Source organism: Corythoichthys intestinalis, chromosome 2, assembly GCF_030265065.1.
Source record: "Corythoichthys intestinalis isolate RoL2023-P3 chromosome 2, ASM3026506v1, whole genome shotgun sequence".
NCBI lineage: Eukaryota > Metazoa > Chordata > Actinopteri > Syngnathiformes > Syngnathidae > Corythoichthys > Corythoichthys intestinalis.
In genome coordinates this window covers 37,321,663-37,340,956 of record NC_080396.1, presented here as the reverse complement: position 1 = coordinate 37,340,956, position 19,294 = coordinate 37,321,663, and the positions used below count along the sequence as shown (strand labels likewise).

General features: G+C 41.4%; 1 protein-coding gene across 3 annotated transcripts in view; it reads left to right on the top strand.

Moving 5' to 3' along the window:
- The window catches only part of lama5 (laminin, alpha 5), a 92,009-nt gene extending 76,269 nt beyond the window's left edge, over positions 1-15,740 (top strand). For all 3 annotated transcript variants that reach the window (XM_057824000.1, XM_057824010.1, XM_057823991.1), the window contains 20 exons: positions 1,729-1,871; positions 1,974-2,153; positions 2,692-2,831; positions 2,903-3,062; positions 5,084-5,217; positions 5,305-5,470; positions 5,538-5,672; positions 6,694-6,845; positions 6,958-7,090; positions 7,644-7,787; positions 7,884-8,014; positions 8,084-8,254; positions 12,130-12,262; positions 12,751-12,905; positions 13,953-14,127; positions 14,187-14,487; positions 14,561-14,691; positions 14,768-14,861; positions 14,932-15,051; positions 15,129-15,740. In XM_057824000.1, coding sequence (XP_057679983.1) covers positions 1,729-1,871; positions 1,974-2,153; positions 2,692-2,831; positions 2,903-3,062; positions 5,084-5,217; positions 5,305-5,470; positions 5,538-5,672; positions 6,694-6,845; positions 6,958-7,090; positions 7,644-7,787; positions 7,884-8,014; positions 8,084-8,254; positions 12,130-12,262; positions 12,751-12,905; positions 13,953-14,127; positions 14,187-14,487; positions 14,561-14,691; positions 14,768-14,861; positions 14,932-15,051; positions 15,129-15,268 — 3,038 coding nt within the window. In that variant the 3' untranslated portion in view covers positions 15,269-15,740. The remainder of the gene's footprint in view (positions 1-1,728; positions 1,872-1,973; positions 2,154-2,691; positions 2,832-2,902; positions 3,063-5,083; positions 5,218-5,304; positions 5,471-5,537; positions 5,673-6,693; positions 6,846-6,957; positions 7,091-7,643; positions 7,788-7,883; positions 8,015-8,083; positions 8,255-12,129; positions 12,263-12,750; positions 12,906-13,952; positions 14,128-14,186; positions 14,488-14,560; positions 14,692-14,767; positions 14,862-14,931; positions 15,052-15,128) is intronic.
- Positions 15,741-19,294: the final 3,554 nt, after the last annotated feature.

The following is a 19,294-nucleotide window of genomic DNA, read 5'->3' as shown; positions in this document are numbered from 1 at the left end:
GGGTCAGGCAGAGACGGCGAAGGCAGCCGGTCAAAAATCATCGATTTAGGCGTCAAATATGGATCTGGCGACTGTATAGAACGAAGCTTTTCCACATAACGCCTTTTATGCAACACATCCAGTGAGTTTACGGCATCAGAAAGCACCGGGTCTTCCATGAAATGCATTTTAAATTCCTCGATCAATTGAAACCAATGCTAATACAGAGACAAAATGACGGACAAGTGGGCGGAACCATACAGCGAGCACGTGGTTTTGTGACGTCGGTGGGTAGGGTATATAGTGGAAACGGAAGCCAGCTCTGATTGACTGGCTCTGATTGGCTAAGAAGCTGAAGCAATTCCTGTTGAGGCGGGTCAACAGGGAAGAGGAGACGCGAGAACTTCGGCAAGCAGTTGGGCTATTACGAAGTATTTTGTCGACCTCTGAAACGGTCACATCTTTGTCATCCTGTCTCGAGGGGCAGAGGACAGGATCAGCTGCACCCGTCGTCACTCATAATCACGTGATTGAAAGTGAGATGAAATTTTCCGACCTAGCAACTCCCAAATCTCTTTAGCAGTCCAAGCGGGAGCTCACGTGACACGTGCCCAAACTGCAAGGATCGTCACGGCAGTAATTGTGATATCAGACGCACCAACATTTTGGCAACTGGAACTCCCGGAAAGGGAAACACTGCGGGTTCCAACCCCACTAGAGACCTACATTTATTTACTTGTATTTTTCTAAATAAAAAAAAAAAAAAAAGATTGCTGCCTGACAAATTAAGACACTATTGTAAAATCAAGCACACACTTTATATAATTGTGTCAAGTATTTTGATGGATCATATTTTATTTGTGGTATAAATTACAGCAACAAATGGAAAATGTCTAGCTGTCTTAATGATAAAAAATATGTTCCACAAACAGCAAGGAGAGTTCTATGAATGCGCACTGATGATGATTAAAAAGTTTACAAGACCAATTAGCTATTCAAGTGAAAATATAGTCAAAAAATAAATGAATGAATAGATCTAAATTGGAAAACTTAGAGGTGTGCTCCAACCTAAAAGAAGAGTACTTCTACCCTGCACTGATTTTGGGTCAAAAAGTCAAATGGTCTAGGAGCTATTGAAGTTTGAAGTTATTAAATAAATTTTGAAAATCATAAAGACATTATGAATAGATAAATTGGAAAAGTAAGACGTGTGCCTTGATCTCCAAGTAAAGTACTTCAACCCTGCACTGGTTTGGGGTCATAAGGTCAAAAGACTTCACAGCTATTAAAGTTTGAAGCTAGTCAATGTGTCATATGTGTATGTGAGAATGCAAATATATTTTGTGTGAGGAGAATGTATGTATGGGTATGAGTAAAATATATATGTAAGAGTAGAATGTATGGATGTGAGAGAAGAATATATGTGTGTGTGTGTGAGAGTGAATATATATGTATGTGAGAAGAAAATGTATGGATGTGAGAGGAGAATGTATGTATGCAAGAGGAGAATGTTTGAATGTGAAAATGTATGAGTGTGAGAGTGAAAGTGTGAGAGTGAATATATATGTATGTGAGAGGAGAATATATGTGTGTAAGAGTGAATATATATGTATGTGAGAGGAGTATGTATGTGTGTGAGAGGGCCAGAATGAAAAATGTCTTGTACGGCCCCTTATATATTGGCTCAAATTTGAAACATATGTTCAATCGTTGTGCATGTCATGTCGACTACTTTGACGTGTCCCGCAGTGAACATGCTTGGCGACACTATCCCCCTCCTCCTGAACAAGCTGGACAAGCTGCACAACCGCTCGGCGCAGATGCCCAACATCTCGGAGAACATCAGCCGCATCCGACAACTCATTCAACAGGCGCGCAATGCTGCTAGCAAGGTGCTTGCCCTGACCTCCACAGAGGAAAACATCATCACTGAAAAACAAACTGAAAGAGTACAATAATACATTTTCCTCCCTGTTGTTTTTTTCCTCGTCAAGGTGAGCGTTCCTGTAAAGTTCAATGGTTCATCGGGCGTTCAGGTGCGCACCCCGTCCAACCTGGCCGACCTAGCGTCTTACACGTCTCTCAAGTTCTTCATCACATTGCCTGAAGCGGTGCGCTCCCGCCGGCAGGATGACAGCACCAAGGAGTTTGTCTTTTACCTCGGCAACAAGGATGTAAGTGTAACCATGGAACACACAAGTCGTCTGATTTTATATGGTGACCTCAGAAGACAATTGGGCTCCTTTCACATTGCCTGTGAAAGTTTGGTTTTTTTTCCATTAGTTTTTTATTAGTTTTATGTTTTTCATTAGTTATCTTATTTTCACATTTTTTTCGGTTTTGTGTGTGTGTGATTGATGTCTGTCATTGAAATGTACCTTGACGTTCAGAAATAGCTATCAATTTTCACCAAAGTTTGTGTGAAACATACGTACTCTTGCTTACGCCTCTGAAAATAACAAGCGCTCCAACATTTGAAATTAATTGACAGGAACTAAATCAAAAGACCGTCTCATTAAAAATTATAGTTTGGTTTAATTTTAGTAATTTGATAATATTGTTTCAGTAAGTTGTTGCCTTTTACAATGTTTACTTGTATTTACATTGTGTTTTGTTAACAAATATTTAAAGGTACTATATGGAATTTATAGTGTTAATTTAAAATACTTGACAAAAGAGGCTTTTGGGTTGGTGATGTGCTGGTCTTTGCAGTCTACTAAGGATTTCCTTGGAATGGCGCTGGAGGGAAAAAGACTGCGCTGGTACTTCAACATCGGAGGAGAAACGGCACAAGTATTAATGTCTGAGGATGTCAAATCCAATGGGAACTTCAACAGTGTGGTTCTCGAGAGGTAGAGCCTGATCCATGTGTAGAATACACTCTTGACGGAGCTGTTTCTTACGATGTGTGGTTGTGTTGAAGGATCCTACAATATGGGCAGATGTCCATGTCCTCCGAGGCCTCTGAAGGCGACCAGCACGTCACCAAAGCCTATGTGGAGGCAGGGGGAGATCAGGGGCTTCTTAACCTTTTGACCAATGACACGCTGTTCTACGTGGGGGGCTACCCCAGCACTTTTAAGGTAGGCCCAACTACCTATTAAAAACATTCATAAATGTACTTCATCTGCTTAACCGGCAACTACAATTTAGTGTTTTCTCAAAAGGTTACTGTGCTTTGAAACAAGCACACACTGCTTCATTCATTGAAAATATTACATGTCATTTGCTTAATAGTGGAAGGCAACAAGTGTTCGTGAGTAATTATGTTTCTGTAAGGATCATCGCACACCAAGAAACAGTTGAAAGTGGATAAATCTGGCAGTTGTGGATTCAAAATAATAGTCTCCTCACATATGATACCACTTGGATTATTTTCTTTATATCTGCAAATTGCAAATCCAACCCCTGGCAATTTGAATTAAGGCAAAACCAGCATCTGATGGTTGGACTACATAGTAAAGAGTTTCTGGAACAAGCAGGCTGCACGACAGCTCAGAGTTTCAGTCACGTCGCTTGGTGTGCGGCAGGCCTAACGGGAAGTTACAGTGGTATGAAAGCAAATCTGAAACTTTTGGAATTTCTCACTTTTCTGCATAAAATCACCATCAAATGTGATCTGATCTTTGTCAAAATCACACACTTGAAAAAAAACTGCTTTAACTAAAACCACCCAAACATTTATAGGTTTTCATATTTTAATTAATGAGGATAGCATGCAGACAATGACAGAAGGGGGAAAAATAAGTGAACCATCACATTTAATATTTTGTGGCCCCCTCTTTGGCAGCAATAACTTCAACCAGACGCTTCCTGTAGCTACAGATCAGTCTGGCACATCGATCAGGACTAATCTTGGCCCATTCTTCTCGACAAAACTGCTGTAGTTCAGTCAGATTCCGGGGATGTCTGGCATGAATCGCTGTCTTTTGGTCATGCCACAGCATCTCAATGGGGTGCAAGTCTGGACTTTCACTTGGCCACTCCAGAAGGTGTATTTTGTTCTTTTGAAAACAGTCTAAAGTTGATTTACTTCTGTGTTTGGATCATTTTTATTTTATTTTATTTTATTTTATTTTATTTTTTTTTTTTTTTTTGCAGCATCCATCCTCTTTTTAGCTTCAACTGTCTAACAGACGGCCTCAGGTTTTCCTGCAAAACATCTTGATAAACTTCTGAATTCATTCTTCAGTTCATGATTGCATGATGCTCCCCCCACCATCCTTCACGGTGGGGATGAGGTGTTGATGTTGATGAGCTGTTCGATTTTTCCTCCACACATGACGTTGTGTGTTAGTCCCAAACAATTCAACTTCGGTTTCATCAGTCAAAACTTCTGTTGAGTGTCCAAGAGCGTTTTTGCAAACATTAAACGAGCAACAAAATTTTTTAGATAGCAGTGGCTTCCCATGTGAAGTCCTCCCATGAACACCATTCTTGGCCATAGTTTTACATATAGTTGATATTTGCACAGAGATATTGGACTGTGCCAGTGATTTCCGTAAGTCTTTAGCAGACACTATAGGGTTCCTTTTTACCTCTCTGAGTATTCTGCGCTGAACTCTTGGCATCGTCTTTGGTGGACGGCCACTCCTTGGGCGAGAAGCAACAGTGCCTCTGACTGTCGACTGATGAACATCTAGATTCTTAGAGATGGTTTTGTATCCTTTCTAAGAGATCAGATCACATTTGATAGTGATTTTATGCAGAAATGTGAGAAATTCCAAAAGCTTTAGATACTTTTTCATACAACTTACTGTATGTATGTTTAACTAAATTAGTGCCATCGTTTGCATTTTTTTTTCAAATGGAGGCGTGTAGGAATGTCCAACCATGTTCTACTGTGTATTCTCAGTTTGCAGACAAACTTAAGGCATTCCCTGTCACTGACGACGATAGACGTCCAATCCATTTGCAAATGGAGTGGAATTCTATCGCTGTCAATGGCAGTGAATTAGTTCATTTTTACAGTAGCAGACTACAAGAACTAAAGTATTTTCTACAATACATTACTATGTAAGGTTATCCCTGTGGTGTCCAATAATAAACTTGTAAATCTTATATTGTTATGACTCCGATAACTTTATGTTTGCGTCCCATTCAGCCCCCGGCCCCACTGGCCCTGCCCAGCTTCAAAGGCTGCATAGAGTTAGACACATTGAATGAGGAAGTCCTTAGCTTGTACAACTTCGAGAACATCTTTCAACTGAACACCACAAAGGACAAGCCTTGTGGCAGGTCAGGCTTGAAATTCATCTACCGGTACTTCACTGAATTCCTGTGTCCTAATTTTGATGTGTGCTGGTTTTTTTATGGCACTAAAAGGTCCAAGCCTACGCTGACACAGGCCTGGGTGAATGACGCAGCTTATTTCGATGGCACCGGCTTTGCGGAGATCTCCTTCAGTAATGAGTCGGCACGCATGCAACGATTCGAGCAGGAAGTCAAGCTGATCTCCCATAAAGGGATTTTGCTGCTGCTTCAAAACAAAGTATGTGTCCATTAGGTAACCGTCAATGCTGTCGCTATGTGCTGACTGTCCGCATGCCCTCAACTAGGATCAGTTCCTGTGTCTGGCCGTGATCCGGGGCCACCTGAAGGTTTTCTTCCAGTTTGGCGGAGAGATGGAGGAGTTCCAGCCCAAAGATCCCACCTCCCCGCTCCTGAGAGTCAGCGATGCCAATCCCAAAGTGGTACATTCTTTTTTTATTTTACCCTTTTTCATTTATCTTCTACTACAGTATTATTGATGCTCCGCTATTGCAAGGGATGACTGACAACTCATTGGCTGCCATTGACAGTGATAGACATCCAATCCATTTTAACAGTGAATGATGAAATATATTGCAGGCAATGGCAGCTAATGAAGTAATCGATAAACATGAAATAAGGTTAATGCTATAGTACAATTCATGATCAGTGACAATTGAATTAACCCTTTCAGGGACAGGGGACAGCTATTGAAAAGTTGACACCTGAAGTCATAATTTGTGCATGAAAATGTTAAAAAGAAAATAAGACTTGGTGAGATTGTGGCGAAGGCAAATCGGTAATTGCTAGTGCTCATAGTTGGCAAACTGAACTCTGTTTAAAAAAAAAAAAAAAAGCAATAGTTTAAGGTTAGAGCCGCTATCCAACTCTTTCGCGTTCATTTGTAGCCGCTGTTTGCCGCTAGCGTTAGCCTGTGGCTTGGCTACCAGAAGAAAGCACTGAAAGCATCCTCTTCTGCAATCGTGAGAACCAGGGAGGACAGCGGGTGAAAGCCCGTCTGGAACCCGGCAAGAGTTTACTTAATGTCGGGTGAAAGTTTGGCGAAGCTAACTTAAGCCCGACTCCATCCCGTTTACTTGTAGTGTTAGCCGCTAGCGTTAGACTACTGGGCTTCTGTTTGTTTGGCTTCCTGAAAACCACGTGACTCCATACGTAAGCACACTGTCTGCTTTCTTAAAGGGGAATGAACATAGCCGAACAACACAGAGTCAAAGTGGGATGAAAAGACTATTTTCTTGTTTTATTAAATTACCGAATTTGTCGACGAATTTACGTCGGTCATCGTGAAGAATTTCGGTGACGGTAAATTTTCCGTTTACCGCCCTGCTCTAGTTTGCAATGAACTTGTGTGCCAAAAAAGCCGAAGATACTTACAGGAACCCAAATACAGTGGGCAATGGCTATGAACAGTCAAGTTGATTAAATGATTGTTTACCTATTTAGTTGGAGATCATCATCCTGAGATCTTCTCCATATCGAGTGGTAGTGAGGAGCAATCGCATCCAGTTGTTCACCCATGTTTTTTCTGAGAACATCCCAGCCTTTGGAGGCACATACTTTCTGGGAGGAGTTCCTGAGCACAACATGCCTGACAGGTCAATAACACACCCGCACACAAAAAATACAATGTTGCTTATGACCTGACATGTGCGTCATATTTTTTTTGTGTCATTGTGTGTTGTTGTTTGGGGATGGTTGGTGATGCAGGTTGCGGCCCATATTTCCACAGCAGGGCTCACTGAAAGGATGTTTCCGCAATGTCAAGGCTCAGAACTCCCACATCGACCTGAAGAGGATGAAGAGCTCTGGAGTCAGTTTTGGTTGTGACAGTGACCTGCTGGTAGGAACATCAAATAGATCAATAGGGCGCCAGGGTGGTTACATAAGCAAGCTCTATGTGGAACTTCGCAAAATAGTAGCCAATATTATTTATTTATTTATTTATTATAAAATTTTTAGGTCAATTGTTTCTCTTCATTGACAGCACACAGCATCAGCACATCAACTCTGTGAGACCTCACCTTTATTTTCACAAAATGATTTTAATCTGGGATGTGTAGGATTGAAATTTTTGTTTCGTTCTGAAACTTAAATAACTATTTAACTAGTTGTTAAGTGCAGTGTGAGCGCTACTCCTTTGATACAAAACATGCAATTCTATACAAAACAAAACAATCTACTTTTATTGAGACTAGAAAATAACAGTATCCAAATTGCATAATAATTTGTGACTCAAGCTTGTTTGGTCTAGCGTCATGCTTTTATGATGATTGACACATGACTGAAGTGTTGCTAAATCATGGGAGTCTGACCATGCAGACTTAAAATCTGGGGTTACCTGAGTTGATGTATAAAAACAACAGAAATGAAGCAGAAATATATGTTCCATGCAGGTGGCTCGTGAGGCTCATTTTTCAGGTCAGAGCTACCTGGACTTGGCGCTGAGCAACGTTCCTGAACTCAGGAGCAATTTCTATGCCAGTTTTAGCTTCAGGACTGAACATAAGGATGGACTCATGTTCTTCCATCACGACAAGGTGAAACACATTTGCCATTTGCTAACACGTCTTTTTGGCCTAGCTCAACCCAGTGTGTCTGTTTGTTTGTGTTTGTGTGTGCGTGGGCTTGTGTAGGACGGCATTTGTAAGGTGTTCCTTCATGAAGGTCATGTGGTAGTGAGAGCAGGAAACACGGAGGTGAGGACACAGAAGACCTACAATGACAACAACAGTCACTACGTGGCCATCTACAACAACAACAACGGGTATAAATCTGCTGTGTGGTACATAACGGTAGTTCACCTTCTTGCGCTAACCTCTTCTTACTTGCTTAGATTGCGCATGTACATGGACGATGTGCTGGAGAAGTCCAAGGATGGTGTCTTGCTGGACACGAGAGAGCGTAGCTTGACAGCCAGCTTGGAGGGGCACACCTTCTTGGGAGGAATGCCCGATCAAGGCCTGAGCAACCTGACGGGCTGCATTAGTAATCTCTTCATCAAGAGGTGAGATTAAAGATCCTTCGATCTTCTCATTGCACTCGTCAAGTCAACGTGCCTGCCTTATCAGTCTGGATTCAAGCGAATGGCCTTTTTGCCAAGGCAGTCCTGCAACCACTGTCACCCACTTAGGTCAATACTGTAGTGCAGTATAGGTCTAACCCTAAAACACCTGAATCAAATGATAAACTCATCAGCAAGCTCTCCAGAAGCCTGATAATGATCCTGATTGTTTGAGTGTGTTGAAGGAGGGAGACATGGAAAACACGGCTGCATAGGTGGCCTTGAGGTCCAGATTTGGTGACCCCTGCTGTAGTGCTTCAATATCTATTTAGTAGAGATGACCCGATCGATCACGTCATTTTCAAAGTATCGGAATCTGCAATCCAGAGTCTTTAGATTAGGTTTAAGGTAGGGTAAAAAAAAAAAATCTCGGTAATGGCGGCAATTAATTTGTTAATAAATGTGTCACGTTAAAATATTTAAAGCAATTAATGTATGCGCTGCACGACCCCCTCACTCATTGTCGCGCTCAATCTGTAATGATGCCGTTTTACCTATAGAGCCTACCCACCGACGTCATAAAACCACGTGCTCGCTGTATGGCTCCGCCCACTTGTCCGTCATTTTGTCTCTCTATTAGCATTGGTTTCAATTGATCGAGGAATTTAAAATGCATTTCATGGAAGACCCGGTGCTTTCTGATGCCGTAAACTCACTGGATGTGTTGCATAAAAGGCGTTATGTGGAAAAGCTTCGTTCTATACAGTCGCCAGATCCATATTTGATGCCTAAATCGATGATTTTTGACCGGCTGCCTTCACCGTCTCTGCCTGACCCTGATATTTACAACTATCTTGTCCACACAAAATCAGCCTATTCTCACGAAAGTTTGAAAAACTTTAAGAGCTTGGAGGCTTATAAATGCTACGTTGCTGGTTGGGTGAAACAGGTCCTCGTACACGAAAATTCGGCAGGAATCTTGTGCTCGGAAGGTGAGTTACGAAATTTTCAATTCAAAATCTTTTGTTCTTGCTAACATCCACTGTCAAGTCTAATGTATTTCATGTCATTTGTCAATGGAGCTAGGGCTTTTAATGTTTATATGGTTTAGCGATAGCACTCACTACATACATACGTGTATGTTGTCGGCGATTAGCCTAGCAATGATCTTAATTGTGGTTGTCAGCCCAAAACCCTCTAAATATATATTAAATGCATCTTACCAGATATAAAATGACTACTACATAATCTGTGGTAATCGTTTGGAGCCCAGTTTTCTCGTCGAATTGCAGCAGCCCATCTCGCTCTCTTCTCTCCGGGTCTCTCGGAATCCGGTAGAACTTCAAGTCTCTCCGTCTTCTCCATCTATCTTCTCTGTTATTGCAACCGACCGCCACACACGCCTTCACCATTTTGATTATTAATGTTAAGGAGCAGAAAAACACGCCGTAAATAGGAGGAATGTACGTAGCCGTAACAGGTCAACACGATGTGTTGCCGGACAAGTGGGCGGCACCAGTCAGGAGAGCGGAGTTGTGACGTCACGTGGATAGGGTCTGTATACGTCACAACTCCGCTCTCCTGAATGGTACCGCCCAATTGTCCGGCAACACATCGTGTTGACCTGTTACGGCTACGTACATTCCTCCTATTTACGGCGTGTTTTTCTGCTCGTTAACATTAATAATCAAAATGGTGAAGGCGTGTGTGGCTGTTGGTTGCACTAACAGAGAAGATGGAAGGAGAGACTTGAAGTTTTACCGTATTCCGAGGGATCCAAAGAGGAGAGCGAAATGGACGGCTGCAATTCAACGTGAAAACTGGGCACCAAAAAATCACCACAGACTATGTAGTAGTCATTTTATATCCGGTAAGATGCATTTAAGATATACTTAGAGGGTTTTGGGCTGACAAATAACCACAATTAAGATCATTGCTAGGCTAATCGCCGACAACATACACGTATGTATGTAGTGAGAGTGCTATCGCTAAACCATATAAACATTAAAAGCCTTAACTCCATTTACAAACGACATGAAATACATTAGACTTGACAGTGGATGTTAGCAATAACAAAAGATTTTGAATTGAAAATTTCGTAACTCACCTTTCCAAGCACAAGATAGATTCCTGCCGAATTTTCGTGGACGAGGAACTGTTTCACCCAACCAGCAACGAAGTATTTATAAGCCTCCAAGCTCTTGAAGTTTTTCAAATTTTCGTGAGAATAGGCTGATTTTGTGTGGACAAGATAATATCAGCGTAGCAGATGTCAGGCAGACAGGGCGAAGACAGTGGGTCGAAAAACATCGATTTGGGCATCAAATATGGATCTGGCGACTGTATAGAACGAAGCTTTTCCACATAACGCCTTTTATGCAACACATCCAGTGAGTTTACGGCATCAGAAAGCACCGGGTCTTCCATGAAATGCATTTTAAATTCCTCGATCAATTGAAACCAATGCTAATACAGAGACAAAATGACGGACAAGTGGGCGGAACCATACAGCGAGCACGTGGTTTTATGACGTCGGTGGGTAGGGTCTATTGAGAGATAAAAGGCAGCGCAATATGAGTAGAGTGAATTTTGGCAGCCTTTGGAGACTACTTTTCATTGGCTAAAGCCTTGCAGTCCCTCTCCCTATGATTAGGAATATCATGGGAAGCAATGTGGGGAAGCAAGGTGGCAATTGATCTTTATCTTAACACCATAACTTATTCCCCAACGCAGAGAAGATGTATCAATTGCTAGCACGACGCACAGTCATGGTTCCACTTCCCATCATGGTTCCACTTCCCATCATGCATTTGGGATGGCCACAGTATCATTTACTGAAAGCTCACCAAATACACTAGATGGCAATATTTAGTCACAATATACAAAGTCACAAGTTTTCTATCGGTGGATCCCTCTCACAGAAAGAATGTTAATAATGTAAATGCCATCTTGGGGATTTATTGTCATAATAAACAAATACAGTACTTACGTACTGTATGTTGAATGTATATATTCGTCCGAGTTTTATTCATTTTTTTCTTAATGCATTGCCAAAATGTATATGATCGGGAAAAATTATCGGGAATGATTGGAATTGAATCAGGAGCAAAAAAAAGCAATCGGATCATCAAATACCGGGATCGGCAGATACTCAAACTAAAACGATCGGGATCGGATTGGGAGCAAAAAAAACATGATCGCAACAACCCTACAATTTAGTACTGTATTGTATTATAATCAAATACACTGTTCTGTCGAAACAATTGCACAGAATTTATATACTGTATTTCTCTGCATTAATATTGATCTGTACAATTTACATCACGTGTGCTATACCAGTGGTCACTAACTTGCAAACCCAGAAGCTGTCCTATACGGATCCAGACATACAGCCCAAAGCGAAAGCAGTCAATATTTAAATCCTGGAAACTTGTATTATAAGCTTTGTGTTAGTGGCTTTGCGGCAGGTGAAACGCCCAGACTAAGCTGTTCCATGTGACCTTTGTCAGCCAATAAAGTCAACATTTTAGCCAGTAGACACTGACACAAAACAGTTAACACCAATGACAGCTGGAGTCATTTGTTTTGTGTTGAACAAATAAAGTTAAATTTTCTTCCATATATATCGAAATTATAGAGCTAATATAGTGAGAATACACAAAATAAATTCCAAGTTTATGTCCATTTCAGAGGACCATGGATCAAGTATCAATATTGTGATGAATCATTAAATAAACAACTAAACAGAATCATCATTGTGATCATGTCACTACAGCTGCAGTATGAAAAGCAGTGCATGACAACACGAGGATGTTTGATTTAACTCAGAAAATGCAGGAAACAGAAAAATAACAGCTCTCAAATATGCTTATCATCAGGGTGACCAGTCCTCAGATGGTGGTGAACCTGCTGAAGGCCAGAGACAACATCAACGTTCCTCTGGACTGTCCTGCCGCCTCCAAGCCCCAGCAGATTGTTGCCGCACCATCCAAACACACCAGCAAGTCAAAGGTATGCATGCACACACATCATGTACTTAGAGAATTGCATATACTGTGCAAAAATGAAACCTAGGTAAATAATCTAATAACTTTTTCCATGGTTGTGATCTGTTTACAATAGAACCCAGTCATGAAAAAACATATTTTGAGAGGAGAGATGAAAATACCTGAGATAACTTATGGTGTAGCTGTGTTTAGAATAAGTCAGTTAGACAGTCATATTCAGACTGAAGTTCAATGGAAATTCTGTCCATTTTTCTTTACTATAGCTTTGACACATTGTTGTGCTGTGGATGACTCACAAAATGTTAACCTGAGGCACTTAAAATAGTGCGAGGTTTGATTAATTAATCTTGAACACAACCATATGCTGTTAAAAGTGCTTGAACACATCTGGATTTCATTGATTTAATGTCAAATGGGTGCCTTGGTTCAATTATGATTTAGAAGCACTACTGCGTGGAGATAAACACACAGCGGTCCCTGTTCATTTTTCAGGGGAAGAACAAGAAGCCATCTGGGTCACGCAGTCGCAACACTAGGGAGTCATGCCAGGGGGTGCTGGTGAAGCCGGAAGTTGGGGCAGTGCAATTTAGCGGCTCAACGCTAAGCTACCAACGCTATGACTCAGTTCCTGCTTCACTGAGCTCCAAGTGAGTGTTAACACTGTTTACGTGTACATACAGTGCCCTCCAAAATTATTGGCACCCCTGAAAAAGATGTGTTTTTTAGCTTCTAATATATATTTTTTTATTCAAATAATATAGGACCTTAATGGAAAAAAAAAAAGGGAAAAATCCAACCTTCAATACAAGTGCATTCATTCAGTGGGGAAAAAAATCCCACATAAAGAAAAAAATATTTGACATCAAATAATGTATGTCACAATTATTAGCACCCCTGGTGTTAATACTTTGTACAACCCCCTTTTACCAACAAAACAAGGTCTGGGGACTGAGATGGCCATGGAAGGAGATTGATTTTGTGTCTGGTGAACCATTTCTGTGTAGATTTGGCCATATGTTTAGGGTCATTGTCTTTCTGAAAGACCCAGTGACGACCCATCTTCAGCTTTCGGGCAGAGGGCAACAGATTTTGATTTAAAATGTCCTAGTATTTCAAATCATTCATGATGCCATGCACCCTAACAAGGTCCCCAGGGCCTTTGGAAGCGAAACAGCCCCACAGCATCACTGACCCACCCCCATACTTCACAGTGGGTATGGTGGGAGGTGCTTTTCAGCATGCGCATCTTTCGTGGCACGCCAGACCCATTTAGAGTGTTTGTTGCCAAAAAGCTCAATCTTGGTCTCATCTGACCAAAGCACATGGTCCCAGTTGAAGCCTGGGACCGTGTGTATTTTTGTGTGAGACCAAGGCATCTTTTTCAGGGGTGCCAATAATTATGGAGGGCACTTTATACATCATAATTTAATTTATTTTATTTTCATTTTTGGTAGCGTATGCGTTTCCAATTGAAGAATAATGGTTACCTTACATGCAGGCTGTTAGCTTGCAAGCTGGTAAAAAAAAAAAAAAATCACCTATTTTGTTAAACTTTAAAACAGAAAGTGTTACTCTTCAAATGTCTCAGCCCATCTATTATTTATTTATATATATTTATTTATTCATCCATTCTTCTTCCTATAATAATGTTCATCATAGTTTTGGCATAGTTATGAACTACATCCGCTCCTCAGGCCTCACATCTCGTTCGCCGTGAGGATCAATTCATCGGAAGGTTTGATCCTCTACGCGTCGGACGGCGTCCTGACACTGGGTGTGTCAAAGGGTCATTTGATCCTTTCGCTGGGCAGGAAGAGGAAGGTCAACCTGCGCAGTCGCACCAAGATAAATGACAAGCGATGGCACACGGTGAGTTCAACAATTCTGCCACTGTCGAATGAATGCTTAGGATTTGATCATGTCTTCAGGTGTTCATTAAGTGTGGCATAGACAAAATCAGCTTGGTCGTGGATGGCCTCGGCGCTCAGTCTAGGAAGATTCCTGCTGGTCACCGCAGACACATCAGCGCACCATTGTATGTAGGAGGACTGCCACAACAATCTCCAATGTCTGCCACCCCTCCTGGCTTCGTCGGTTGCCTCCGTGACCTGATGCTGAACGAGAGACCGGCAGGAAGCCCCTCACACAGCCAGGGTGTGGTCCCTTGCTTCCAGAAGCATCTGCAACCTGGCGCCTTCTTCACAGGCGAGGGAGGACATGTGGTCTTAGGTAAGAAGCCATCTTTTCACCGCTCTTGCTCGCGTCATCCTGCGATGACTCAAGACTCCTGCCCATTATCCAGATGAGCTGCTCGTCCTGGATGGGAACCTGGAAATCAGACTGGAAGTGCGTCCACTGTCCGACTCCGGCCTGCTGTTGCATGCTGGGACAATGTCCGGCCAGCATCTGACGTTGACAATGCACAGGGGAGAGGTGACATTTCAGAGGATTATATCTAAAAACTCATATCTTGATGTCATTGTCATTTTAACGCTAACATGGTGTTCAGGTGATTGTGTCCATGAACAGCGGCAGTAGTGATGCCTCTTTATCATTAGCACCAGAGGAGGCTCTCTGCAATGGGCGCTGGCACACCATCGCAGGTGAGTGACACATCTTCGATGCCGCCAATCCCATCACTTGGACGGCTCATGCCATTCTCTTGGTATTCAGTGATGAAGAAGAACAACATCCTCCGGCTCCATGTGGACGCAGTCAGTCAACGTGGTCCCGGACCCAGACATGGCCCATCGGCAGGGACCAGAGAGGCAGTTTACGTGGGAGGACTTCCTGGTTCGTATTGTTCGATCCGTAAACAATTGTGGGCTTCGCATTTCATCATATTGATAATAACTCGTCATGTCCAACAGATGCAGTTGCTGCGTCACCAAGTCTACCTAGCTTCCATGGGTGCATCCGCCACGTAATCATCAACGGTCGTCCCACCCCCTTCACCAAAGTTCTGTCAGTTAGTGGCAGTGTGGGCACACACGGCTGCCCAGCCGCCTAGCCAGTTACACACATGCGCATGCCGTCTTAGCGTCACATTCCTCGGGTGAAAATAAATGGTGGCGGGTGGTGTTTAATGAGTTAATTTATATCTATTTGAATATTTATTGTCTATTTTATATTTGATATCTACAGGGTGCTCCAGTGTGTGCGCGCACTTGCACTTACACTACAATCACTTGCACATTGAAATTCTAATGGTGTGTTTAATGTTATAGCTGCATATCATGGCAGTCCCCAAATACCTCACAAATACTTGGTGGTCTTCTGGCAATGTCGCAGTATTACAGCCTTCTTTGTCGAATGACATCCTGAAACATACTTTTGACTGGAATGATGTGTGGTCACGAAACGTGAAAATGAGCACCACATTAAACTTTTATGTATTCACATGTGTTGTTGTTACACTATGCTAACCACATTTTCAACATGGTTTTCATGTACTTTGAAATTAAACCTCAAAATATATCAAACTTCCTTTCTTTATTTGCTTATAGTTGACCTTTGGTAGAATTGAATTTTTATTTTATTTCTTCATTGTTCCGTGCATAGCATGATTATGTGACCTGTTTGAAGCCTGTCATCTATGTGCTTTGTCATTTGATTGCAATTGCTTTTGTCAGTCAAACTGCTGTGTAAATGATCAGATTTCAAAACGGTGACGGTGACATCATTGCACGCCTTGTTTTGCAAGTACTTGCCCAATGTGTGTTGGCTACATGCCTACTCATCTTGGCAGTGCTGATGATGCAAGGTGTCATATTGCTGGCTTTATGGCGTGCCAAGCTGCTGAAATCAGCCAAACACAGACTGTCAGAATTTACTTACATTTATTTTGGGAGGAACCCCTAAGTATCTCGGACCAGTATTTTACGGCATTCGAGCTTATTTCTTGAAGATTTACTGTGAACAATCATGTATATCCAGCCAAAATGAGCAAAATAGCTTGAATAGGGAAATTCTGGGCATTTTCAACCCAAATTTTCTTGAAACTGCCTTGGTTATGAAAAATGATGCTACAATAATGTACTATACGGTATATAATGACAAATATTCTATTCTAAATAAGCCCTGCTGTCAGGAAAAACATTGTATTGGAAAAACTGCTTTATTCGAAGTGTTTGCCTTCTACTGTATTCCTTAAAGTTGTCATTTTCACACTATAAAATGCACCAGACCATTAGCAGCAGCCACCAAATTTTACAAGAAAGCATTTGCTCATATATACAGTAAGACGCACTGGCCTGTAAACCGCAGGTGTCCACATTATATCCTGGGAAATTTACCAAAAGACTTGCAGCTAAATGTGAGGAGGGTAAATTAGTGAGTTATTGTCCAAAAATTAAGGTATTTTATTTTAATTTTTCAAGCATTTTTTATTGATATTTAATTATATTGTAAAACTTTTTTTTTTCTTTTCCGTTTTTTTTTTTTTTTTTTAATAATTGTGCATACAGTATAACTAGAAAAGGTTCACTTCCTTGGTAACTTATTGGCTGCCATTGACAGTTCTAGACATCCAAACCATTTTGACTCTGAGCATTACCAGAATAAATGTTAATTCGCCCCCACCCACTCAAAATGGATTGACATCTTGCGCCGTCAATGGCACTAAAAGATGAGCATTCACAGCTAGTCCTCCCTAATTAAAAGAATTAGATCAGGCAGGCCCACGCACCAAGTTATCACCTAATTTTCTGGCATATGGTATAATTCTACAGCACATTCAAGGAACAATTTTACCTTGAGTTGATTTGTGAAAGCAATATATTTCATACATGACTTAATATAAGCTTTGTTTCGTGGCTGTCTCAAACGGCTGGAAATGTACCCTCTTTAAGAAACTCGTTGAACTCTCTGCATTCCCCTGCTCCCATCTTCCTCTCTCTTTCTCTGATTGCAGGCGTCGCGGCAGGGTGTCACTCCATCCAGATGGGGATCCTTTTCTGCCCCGGGCCTAGTGGGCCGTGGGGGTCTCGTAGTGTGCCATGTTGGTTGGGGGGTTGCGGCGGTGGGTTGGTGTGCTGGGTGGGGCGATGGCGTGTCCCCTCATCCCTTCCCGGAGGGCTGGTTGATAGTGGCGCGGATGGTATGGGGGACAGCCCTGGTCCCGGGGGAATGATGGTGGACCCTTTCCCCCACTATATGTTCATAGGTAGCATAGGCGTGTCATAATGTATTTCTCGTTGTGGTTTGTTCTTCTCCTCTTCTGTCTGCTTCCTTCTTTTTTGTCCGCCCATAACCCCTTCCTGTGTGCTGCTTTCAGTATACCAAACTCCCATGAGATACATTAAAACTGTTTAGACCAGAGGGCCACTAAGATTCCTATTATCCATGTCTATGCAGCTGAAAAGGACAGGTTTAAAAAACAAAAAAAAAAACAACAAAAAAACACTGAGTGTTTCAGCAGCCCCCATTGGCAGACAGGAGACACTTGACAATTTCTCAAACATATGTGAATGGTTCAGACAACCACTCAGACTGTGTTTTTAACCAGGGAATGACCATATAGCATGGCCCAGGTGCACCACCCGCACCCCAACAAACTCTGCCCCTGATGGGTAGCTTTGCTTTCTAAAGCATCATAGGCGGATCTACTATTCAGGCGAAGTAGGCGATCGCCTTAGGCCCCCAACCAGTAGGGGGCCCCCAACCAGCTGCCCTTGCCTCAACGAGCAGGGGCTTGGGCCACCGGAGCCAGCAGCACCCCCAACTATTCGTCATGTATAATTATGTCAGCATACCAAACAAATAACCAAACAAAAAAGAGAGCCATTTGAATGCTGTATTTATATTGTCTCTCTCCCACACACATGCACTGAGTAAATACTACAGAATACAGATTCTACACTAAGAATAGCTTTCAAATGACACTTTTTATGACAAATATGATTGGCAATGAATAATTATTATAATTATTATACTACTATTATATATACTAGTATACTATAATAATAATAATGCTAGAATTATTTTTTTTTATTGTTTTGAAAAATGTTGGAAAGGCAAAGTCAGTGACCTGAATCTGTTTACTTTCCATTCTTTTGCACTGGTAAATTCTATCAGCATTTAACCTCATACAGTTCCAATCAGTCATGCAATAACACTCAACAGCTGGTTAACAGCATTTACTAACGGAAAAAAAATTATAAATCTATTAGTGACACCACAAGCAATGATGAAGAATGTTTTTTTACGGAGTGTAAAGCTTTCGGTTAGCGGTTTAGCGAAAGTAACTCCGGTGAACATTTCAAAATAAAAGCATGTCATGTCCGTCATATAAATAACGATTTCTGGAATTAATTCAACATACCTCAGGATTAATATTATAATATGTAAAGTAAATACTACAGAATACAGATTCTACAATAAGAATAGCTTTCAAATGACATTCTTTATGACAAATATGATTGGCAATGAATAATTATTATAATTATTATACTAATATATAGTAGTATACTATAATAATAATGCTAGATAGACAATGAAAAGTCAGTGTTCTGAATCTGTTTACTTTCCATTCTTTTGCACTAGTAAATGCTATCAGCTTTTAACCTCATTGTTTATTTGTGATTAATTGTTATTTACATGATTATTTGTACTTTAATAAAGAATTTAATTGTTCCATAATACTTTTGTGAATTAATAAGCGTCAACAAAAAATTCATTGCTAAATTAGTTAAAAAAATTTAAAAAAAAGAAAGTTGCTGACCGATCAGGAGAAAATTTGTCGTTTAGGATAGCCCTAGTGTACCGGAACATATTTCCACCATACTCTTCTCACCTTTTTAACCCCTGACCCATGGAGAGGGCCCCTGGATATGTTCGCCTTAGGACCATGGGTGAAAGTGGGCGGGAACAGTCAGGAACGCAGTTCCGGTATAAGATTTAGAGCGGGAACGCAGTTCCGATATAAGATTCAGGGCCGGAACGCTGTTCCGGTATATGGTGCTTTGATTCAGAAAATATGACGGCAACTGTCAAAACACTATGTAAAAACAAAAAAATACAAAGCTGCCACACATGC